The sequence below is a fragment of the Nannochloropsis gaditana genome (genome assembly GCF_000240725.1).
Source record: "Nannochloropsis gaditana CCMP526 unplaced genomic scaffold scaffold317, whole genome shotgun sequence".
NCBI classification, from domain to species: Eukaryota; class Eustigmatophyceae; order Eustigmatales; family Monodopsidaceae; genus Microchloropsis; species Microchloropsis gaditana.
Window position 1 is genome coordinate 23,563 of NW_005803636.1, and position 9,764 is coordinate 33,326.

The 9,764-nt window shown below is 47.9% G+C and overlaps 1 protein-coding gene across 1 annotated transcript; it reads left to right on the forward strand.

The window, feature by feature from the left end:
- The first annotated feature begins 4,698 nt into the window (after positions 1 to 4,698).
- NGA_0405300 (morn repeat protein) lies at positions 4,699 to 8,304 on the forward strand. The gene is made up of 7 exons (XM_005855017.1): positions 4,699 to 4,904; positions 5,160 to 5,250; positions 5,545 to 5,602; positions 5,770 to 5,819; positions 5,963 to 6,061; positions 6,309 to 6,412; positions 7,400 to 8,304. The coding sequence occupies exons 1-7, from the start codon at positions 4,711 to 4,713 to the stop codon at positions 7,446 to 7,448; spliced, it is 645 nt and encodes a 214-aa protein (XP_005855079.1). The 5' UTR covers positions 4,699 to 4,710; the 3' UTR covers positions 7,449 to 8,304.
- Positions 8,305 to 9,764: the final 1,460 nt, after the last annotated feature.

Consider the following 9,764-nt stretch of genomic DNA (forward strand, 5'->3'; position numbering starts at 1 on the left):
GAACGCGCAGGTTGAATCAGCGCGTGAGGCGTCTCTTCGAACCATGATAACTCCTGTGTTGAACAACAAATCCATCGCATGAGGAGTGATGGAACGAGGGGGATGAGAACAGAAGGTCTCGACGGAAAGATCATACGTGGGCATGTCTTCTAGGAACAGATGAAGGGATCGCTTTCTCCTCCTCGACACACTTTGCGCCACAAAGGCTTCCACTTCCCGCGACCCCGGCATCAAGCCCTGTGACACACATCGCACAGGTTCAGGCATGCACTTGCTTGCCATTCCTGTGTACCGGCCAGGGCGCCTCGGCGAACACATGCTCGCATTCTCGCACGGGCCGGCTCGGTATATAGGTGACGAGGTCATCGCCCTCTTTAACTATCAAATCAGGACCGAAGCATCCACCGCTTGTCTCCGCGCCCTCCACGAGTCGTCGACACATGACCAAGCAAGCACATGGCGGGCCCGGGCGCGGCATTGTCGTGGGAAGACGGGTGCGACCGGGAATGAGTCATAGACATGTGGCTCCAGCCGTTATCCTCGCTCGACAGAAAGCCAACAAAATGCCCTACACGTCACAAAAAAATGTTCCGACTTATGGTGTGTTTTTTTCCCCCCACCCTGTCCACTCCGTTGCATTCTAAGAATGGGGATATTTTCGAGTCTTTGTGTCCCCTTTCGGTGTTGTCCTTGGTACGGACACCGTGAAAACATTTATATGGACGGGTATCGGGGAGTGTGGCCTGTTAAAATCCGCTTTTGGCTTGCTATACCCTGCCTCATGAATTATTCCTTGCATCTCCTTCTTCCCATGGCCGCCAGGGATGATTTTGGACGCGTTAAGGAATGCATTGCAAGAAGCAATGCAGTGTATGAAACCACATCCATCGTTTTTGCGGCGTTGTTATGCGTCAGTTTTTATTTGTGACATGAACCTTCAATCGCTTCGGACGATCTAAAATTTCGAGCTGCTCGTTCGCCCGCTCGCTACCTGGTGTAAAAGAAGCTAAAATAAAAGAATGAGTGGACCATTCAATGCAATTTACCTATAATTAAAATTTATGTTACCACATCTACTTACCACGTAGTCTCGCAAAGTCTGAACGAGGGATTAAAATCGCTCGAGGGGTTTCCAAATTAAGAAGACCTTCAGGACACTGTCCCACTGAGCTTTTCAATGCATAAAACCAAATGTGTTTCCACAAACAAAGCAGGTAGATATGGCATTTCTTCTCCATTGCGTTGAGATGTGTTGCTCTTAGCTGCTCGTTGCGCCATGGGATGACTTCTTACGCTGAATAATACTCCCCTACCTCCCCAGAACGGGTGACCACTGGTCTTTCTTCCTTCGTCAAATATTGTACTTAAAACAACGGAATGTCTATAAATAATTGAATTTAAACTATTACAATCGCTAAGGGCTACCTAGAGGCAATCGTCCACTTTCGTTCAATTCAAGGCATGTCTATTTCTCCCGCGCGTGCGGTATTTCTTCAACTGCTCCTGTCTGTTTCATTGTTGCCCGGGGCGAGTAGCCGCAATGTCTGTGACACCATCTAGTTCCCTTTCCCAGTACCACTGATACCACTCATCCGCCTGATTCAGAAAGGCGTGCTAGCCAATGTGTCTCTCGTTTCTTCTTTTCTCCCTACGTATCCCTTGACAATTTAGTTCCATTCCTGGCATCCCTGTCTCATATTCCCTCTCCCATTCATTTCGTACACATTTCTTCAAACCTACTGACTTTTGCTTTTTCCTCCTGCTAGATTCTCGTCCACTGGCTGGCTCCCTTGCATTTTTCTCCCCTTCGTCCCTTTCCCTCGCAATCGTCGCCAGATAGCACTAAAAGTAGAACCTTCCCCCATATGTGCGTACACTCCCAGCTCGCTCGCAGGCTTCTTGAGCCACCATTTTTGCTAGGGAAAAGATCCATCCATGAATAAAAGTGAGCGACGCAAAGACCGACGCGGTTTGTACATGATACTGGGTTTGCTGAGGTTAATGCACATTGTCGAGGGCGAGATGAAGTCAATTTCAAGCGATGTTCATCACGTCTTCTTCCAATCCGTCCTCCATCAAAGGCTTTAGCACTCCAATCCCTCTCCAAAATTCACTTTCATAACCAGATGCAAGCGGTTCTGCATCATTCATCCTGATCCCCCTTCGTTGGTTTTTGCTACCAAACAACACACACAAAAGCTCAACGCTAGATCTTTAACCCCCAGACATCCGTCGCGTGTAAGACATATAGGTTAGCCATTTTCATCCTCCTTCATACCATCCTCATCACCTCGACGACCTGTCTTTCCATTCTCCCACTGACGCGCTTACCTCCATTTTGTAAAACAAACTGCCGTCATAGGCGCTCCTCACCGCCTCCTTGGTCACCAGGCCGTTCTCATCCGCCGCCAGAAGCCAGAGAGTAAACCACTCGAATTTGTTGGAGAACCAGCCGAAGAAATCGTTCACTTCGAAGGTGCTTTGCGTCATCTCCCTGGTTGGATCGTGGGTAATTGGCAGATGTTAGCTCTTTGTCGCCATGACCATGCGTACCACCACGTCGTGGATCCGCTCCTGATGTCTACTTGTTACCCTCCCTCGCCTCGCTTCCCTCCCTTCCTTCCTTCCCCCTTACCAAAGATCCCGAAAACTGAGTCCTCCTTTTCCGTCGTGGTCCCATTTGGCGAAAATGTCCTCGAAGCGTTGTGGTATGAAACGGCCTGTCAAAGGTTTAGATTTTGAAAGCGTGCTTGTATTAGATCTTTCTTGAACGGCTATGATTCTCAAATCATGAACCTCTCTATAAATATCGCCTACCACGATTTTCATCCAAAAGTTAATTTATAAATTTGCTTTCAGACATCGCTTACTACTCTCTTATACAAGGCGTCCAAGGACGGACAAGCTCATGGGGGGGTACAATCTTCAATGGGACTGGCAATCAATACCTTCATGATCGTACACCTCTTGGTCGCTGCCATGCTTTCCTTTATGGATGTTACGCGTGTAGATGCGCATCAAGGGGTCGATGAGGTAGCCCGGGTAGGATGCAATGGAAAAAGCAGGGTTGACCACAAAGACTGAGCAAGAAGGGGGAAAAATGGAAGGGATGGTGTGTGTAAACCAATGATAATCAAGCCTTCCTTTCGACCTTGGGATTGGAAAGGGGGGGGGGGATCAATTGCGGGAGACCGTGACTCACCTGCCCAGAGGCAGAATGCCCAATTGAAACCAAGGCGACGGAACCTACACGGTCGCGTATCAAAATTCATAAGCGAAGCCAATTCTTAACTGGGTGCCTTTTCAGATAAAATCCGGACATCAGAGGGGATCAAAGCAATCCTGCAAACAATACTTTTCTTTGAGGTGCATACCCATGAAATGTATCCAGCATGGTAATGACACCATCCCCACTGCTATCGAAAAAATCCACGTGTTGCTGCATCACCTGATGAAGCAGAAAAGGCACTGAAATGAGTCGCAGAGATCATCGTTTTGCATGTCCGAGTCGCTCGGCTCAAAGCTATTATCAAGCTGACAACAGCCATTTACCCTATCCACAACGATTTATTGCTTTCAATATAAAATCATTACATTTACCGTTCGCAAATTGGTGCCCATCTTCTTGTAATTCGGCCCATCTGGTGTGGATCCGAACGGCTTTTCGACTGAAGCTGCCTGTGTCGCACGAGCCACGCCAGGTGCAATCAACCCTTTCTCCTCCAAATGTTGCGCAGGAGGACGACGAGCACTGGCAGGATTTTCAGGGGTAGTGGTTAAAAAGGGCAAATTCCCCTGAGTGAATGAGTGGACCTCGCTAAGACAGGCCTCCTGTTGAAAATTAGTGGGCAATAAGACGCTGGGCATCTGCTTCGCAGCCAACACGGTTGCGTTGTGCTTTTGGAAAGATGAGGCAGCAGAATTTTTCGCCTTTGATCCGCCGAAGCTGGACATGTGATAGTTGTTATCGACGGTGGTCGTCATATTACTCGATGTATCGTAGGCCTTTCTTTTATCTTGGCTAGTCGAGAGACCTGTCGATGAATAGGGAAGTTTGTGTATGGAAATCAACTTTTTCCTCCCTCAAACTTCACACCCCACATGATAGAAAGTTCAGTGCACATAGTCGGAGGTAGTGATTTTTCTTTCATATCGCGTGGAACCCCAGAATTATCAACGTCAGTAACGGATATTTAAACCTTCAAACTAAGGTTTTGATGACGTTGTCATTTCTGTCGTGCTGAAGTTTATATCAGTCACGCTTCCGCACGACAATTGCGTTGGGTTTTTTGATATCCTTTACACTATTAATAATTTTCATCTTTTGGGACACACTGTTTCACCATTTCTTTCGGATCTTTTCGCACTAGCTTCTTCCTTTCCTTAAACGCTCAGGCGGCCTCAAGAAATTCCGGGGCTGATCATACTATTTCAGTCGCAAAGATGCTTTCATAAAAACCATAACACAACTGTCAGTCGTATAACCTTATTCAAATGGATAATTTAAATGTGCTTCACAATCACTGTCTTTTTTTGATAACGCTATCGCTGGTCGTCCCTCCACACATCTCGCCAAGACAGGGGACCGAGACGTCCCCAAGGGGACGATGCTCCTGTAAAACCCCTTCTCAACGACCGAAAGTCTCTGATACAATTATGCTTTCGTTGTCTTACGAATTATGTTTACACAACACAGCAGGGTGGAGGAGAATGTCCAAATTTTGGGGAAATGTGTTTTGCTTAACATTGCCCACTGCACTCCAAAGGAAAGATAGCCATGCGTCAAGCCCACAGGCTGCAGTACATGCTACAACATCGACATCTACCACAAAGCAGCCAGGAGTAGGGCGAAAGCACAAGCATGATTCCGTGTTTTTCCCGCTCGTTCCCCGTGCATTCGTGAGGTATTGATCTTTTTTGCTTTCCTTCCCCCTCAAAGTCTCGTACATTTCTTGTGGAATGATGTCACCAGAACGTGTAATATTCATGCGTGTATTTTAATATCGATTCACAAGTAAAAAGTTTCGTTTGTGGTGCCCCAATTCAGGCTCCCATGATTCCCACGGGTCATTGTGGCCCCCTTTTTTACGCCCTCCCCCATCCCCACGCTCCTTTTCCACCCTTCTTCTCCCCGATCTCCGCTCTGATCTCTTCTTCAGTTATACAGGCACCGTTAATGGACGGGGAGAGAGACATGGGACAGGAACTTGCATCTACCTTAATGGCGACTGTTATGAAGGCGACTGGCAGGTAAGCGCAACTGAATGGAAAAAAGAGGGTGAGTGTTGTCGAAAGCAGGGGTGAAAGAATCGAAATAAACGAAAGTTAAGCAGGTAGTTGATGGCCGGTCATGTAATAGGGAAAAAGAAGGGTTCGTGGGGGGTGAAATTGAAAGGTGGCATTAGGATGTCGGGGAAAGGAAAACATGTGTGCCAATGTCGGTCGTCGTTTATAGATCGGGCACCTTCTTGTTGCTTTGCTCCCACTCTCCCACCCTGTTTCCTCTCATTTTTTTCTTTTCCTTCCCATTTTTATGGTATCAAGAACGACGAGAAGCACGGGCGCGGGATATTTTGGTACCAAAACGGGAGGCGCTATGAAGGTAGGAGGGAAAGAGCGATGAAAAAGGAGCGGAGCGGGCGCAAGCGACCATGACAGCCTGCCTGGGGGAGGGAAGCAAGAGGGAAAAGGCTAGAGTGACGGGAAAAAAATCAAAAAAAATCGGCGTGCAAACCTGAGCATCGCTTTCGACCCCTCTGATCCACACAGGCGACTACGTACACGACAAGCGAGAGGGGACGGGCATCTACTTCTTCCAGGTAGTTCCTCCCCTATTGTCATCTCCTAACCCTAATCCTAACCTTTGCAACTCCCTTTCTTCAACCGTCGCTTGCTTGCTATGGGAGGCTGTGGCATGACTCACCTTTTCATTCCTCCTTCTCTTTTCACTCTTTCTCTCTAGAATGGCGACGTGTATGATGGCAACTGGATCGCTCACGGTCGTGACGGATATGGAGTGTTGACAAAGAGGGATGGCAGCGTTTATAAGGGAGCATGGGAGGTAGGAAAAGAAGGGGAGGCAGAGGAAAGGAGAGGGAAGAAGCGCGATGTCTGTGGCCTTCAATTAATACAATCCTGTGCGATGGACAAGACTGAGGAAGGAAGGAATGAGAAGAAAAAGTGAAAGAAGGGATGGAGAGTATGTGAGTAGGATAGCCGAAAGTCCAAGTCCACCTCTTCATCTTTCTTTTTTCCAATCATTATTCTCCCATGCTTACATTTCTCAATCTTTTGTTGTATCTTTTCAGCACAATGCTTGTACGGGGGAAGGAACCTTAACTACCTCCGACGGCGCGGTTTATCGAGGATCCTTTGTCAACGGTCTCCGTCACGGGAGAGGAATCGACATCGGGTAAGTCCTACCTCCCTCGCTCCCTTCCTCCCCTTGCCCTTCCTCTTTGCTCTCGCCTCTTTCCAGCCACTTCGCAACCTTCCCCCATACTTGCGTTCAGCGCCTACACATGCGGGCACAACAATCCTTTGCCTGGTTTTCCTCCTTCTTTTCCTTTGCGATCATGTCGAGCCTGTTGACACATCTTTTTCCAACTTTTCTCCCTTTTTTCCAGCACGGACGGTTCTGTTTATGAGGGAGACTTCCATTCAGGCCTCCGACACGGTCTGGGGATTAAAGCATACTCGGACGGGAACCGGTACTTCCCTTCCCCTCCCTCCTTCTCCCTTGCTCCCCACCCTTTCCCTTTCTCTTCTCCTTTGGACTCTCTGGCCCCTCCCTAAGGCTTCTGTCCTTCTCTCTTTCCACATGTAGGATAGATGGAAACACACGGTCTCCCTCTCCTCGTGTAGCGCTGTTCCATTTCAAGGAAAAGATCCCTTCATTCTTGTCATTATTCCTTCCTATCTCCCTCCCTCCCTCCATCCATCCCTTCCTTGCCACCTCCCCAATAGCTTTGAAGGTCGCTGGCGCCGCAATCAAAAAGCCAGTGGAACGCTTTCTTACGGTGGAGGGGGGTACTACCAGGGGAGCTTTGATGTGCAGGTGCCTGTCCTTTTCCCTCTTTCTCCCCTTTTCCAACCCTCTCTCTCCCTCCTTCTCCCCTCTTTTGCTGATTTCATCCCCTTCCCTTCTTTTCTTTCGCCTTACCTACATTAGGGACGGAAATCAGGTTGTGGAGGCGTCGAGGTCATGCCAAACGGGGACCGATACCAAGGTAAATCAAAAAACACATAATATACATAGAGAGAGAGATCTCATTGCTCCCTTTCCTTCTTCTTCAATTTTTCCCTCTCTTCCTTGCTCCTTTGCACCGCTTGACCTATCCTTTTCCTTTTTGTGGTTCCTCGCGTCCTCCCTCCCGCCCTCCCCTTCCTCTCTCCGCAGGGTCGTACGTCCACGACCGACCCGAAGGGGCAGGAACATTCTACCGTAAAGGAGAGACGTTGCGCGGCCTGTGGGAAGGGGGTTATTTCCAGGGCCCGCTCCCTCCCTCCCAACAACCTTCTCTCTCTTTCCCTCCTCCTCTTTGCCCGACGCAAGACAGCCACTGCATGGAAGGAAAAAACGCGGAGGAAAATGGAGAGAAAGTGGCACAGCGAAGAAGGGAGAAGAAAGGGAAGGAAAGAAAGGAAGGAACAGATTTCAAAGAGAAGGAAAGGGAGGCCAGCGAATCCCATTCCTCGCCGTCTTCTTCCCTTTCTTGTCTTCATCCCTCACTTAACGGTGGAGCGGTCCCTAGAAAAGAAGTCGCGGGCTCCATTGATAGTTTGCTATCTACAGTAGAAGAGGTTGGAAAACTAAGGGACAGGAAAGAGGGAAAAAAAGAAGAAGAGAGGAAAGCTATTGGGGAGAGTACAATCGACGAGAGAAGTGCAGAGGGATATGAGGGGAAAAAACGAGAGGGAGGGGAAACACAAATAGATTTGCCTTGCGGCGCATAATATAAGAAGAAATAAGCCACCAAAAGGAGATGATAGCGTATAAAAGCAAATAGAGGCAAAGGAGAAAGAAATGGAACGAAGAAGAGGAAAGATAGATAATGGAAATCTGAAGCGAGAAGAAGAGAGGGCAAGCATGTCACTAATGTGCTGGAGAGATACAGAGAATAAGACAAGTTTTGCTCAATTTTCGTCAATCTCTGGAGTTTCGCTCCTTGCATGATCTGAGAGCCTCAAATGGTCCTTCCGCTCGTATGATTAAGTTTCCTTTCACCTTCAGGTCTCCAACTATGTACCGCTCGAATCCCTAATTTATGATCCAGCAGGCTCGCCGTGCAGGGTGCACGCTCTCCAGTATTGCACATTTTCCAAGAGAAAATACGATTGCCCTATTAATTTTGTCTTTGAAAGTCTAGAAGAATTGTGTTGGGGGGCGAGAAAGTATTGTGGGAAGCAAGACGCTACTTCCACATGCTCTGTTCATTTTTTTTTGAAATTTCAAAATTTCAAATTCCAGCTGTCAACGACTCTCCGGTTTTTTCCCTGACGTCTACTACCAAGTTCCTCGCCTACCATAACCGGCTTACGGCACACAGCCACGTCACAGATCGTAAATACCTCCAAACCTTTCAAGTTTCTTGCTACCTCACATGCTCTTACACTCTTGTGGCGGGCATTGATGGCGTTAGCCACATGTTTGGTCATGTCCTCGCTCCTTGTCTAGTGTTCGTCTCTCTCCCCTCCCCTCCCCTGAGAGTCGGGGGGCCCAAGTGCATGAAATTGTCGCAAGCCTTTTAATTAGCTGGCACGTCAAGAATGTATTTTCATTAGTTACAGCTAAAATTTGTAAATGACATGCATCATGTTGATCATTAACATCCCCATTTCATGTTCATCCCCCTTCCTGGAGAAAAGGTCTCCTCCTGGCTGCAGCTACCACAAATTCTTAGCTCTTCTTTAAGTATTGAATTTGTTAGCTTATGTCTGATTTAAAGACTACATCTGGAAGAGGGGACGCTCCTGTGGAGGCGACCGGCACCGGAATGCCAGATACCCAGCCCGTCACGACCAGGTAGGGCGCCAAGGATTTTTCAAAAGAGGGCGCCGATTGCCCTCGGAGTTTCAAATTAAGACAAAAACCTGTTTTTAATCTTGTTCTTCAAGCGTCTTGCATTAAGACCCTTACCTAAGGGCTACTTGATGCCTATCTAACAAATTGTGGCAATGGACGCAACTTACAGTAAAAATCCATAGTTCTGCTATCATCTACTCACAAAGTCGGGCTCCATGATACTTATGTCATGGAGAAGGCTTGCGCAAATTGAAGTCCATATTGTCCCACTCAGATCCATGAATATACGAGAAGGAAGATATTTACACAACATTTCCTATAAATACTATAAAACGAGGAAATCATATCTGGCGACATAGAGAGAAAGAGAACGCGTGTGCAGGTGGAATGCCTGTCAGCATCCATACCGAGCCTCTTTTCTGAATTCAAATATTTCTTTCCCCCAGCCCACGATCTGCAGAGGAAGCCCTCCACGTCCACTTTGAGACCAAGACACCTTCCACGGAAAACGCCTTGATGGGTGCGTCTCGCATTGGGTTTTATTGGGGGTTTTGGAGGGTTTCATTCGGGTTTTTATCGGGGAGGAATGTCCCTCTGTTCCCCCTTTTCCATTTTTTTGTCTTTTCTTTCCGCCTTACCTCCTGGCGCTTCAGGGCATAATCCATCGCGAAGCGGATCCATCTGTCTCTGCTTCCAAAAGCACGATGCCGTGGAGATTAAGAACCCCCCTCTTTTCCCC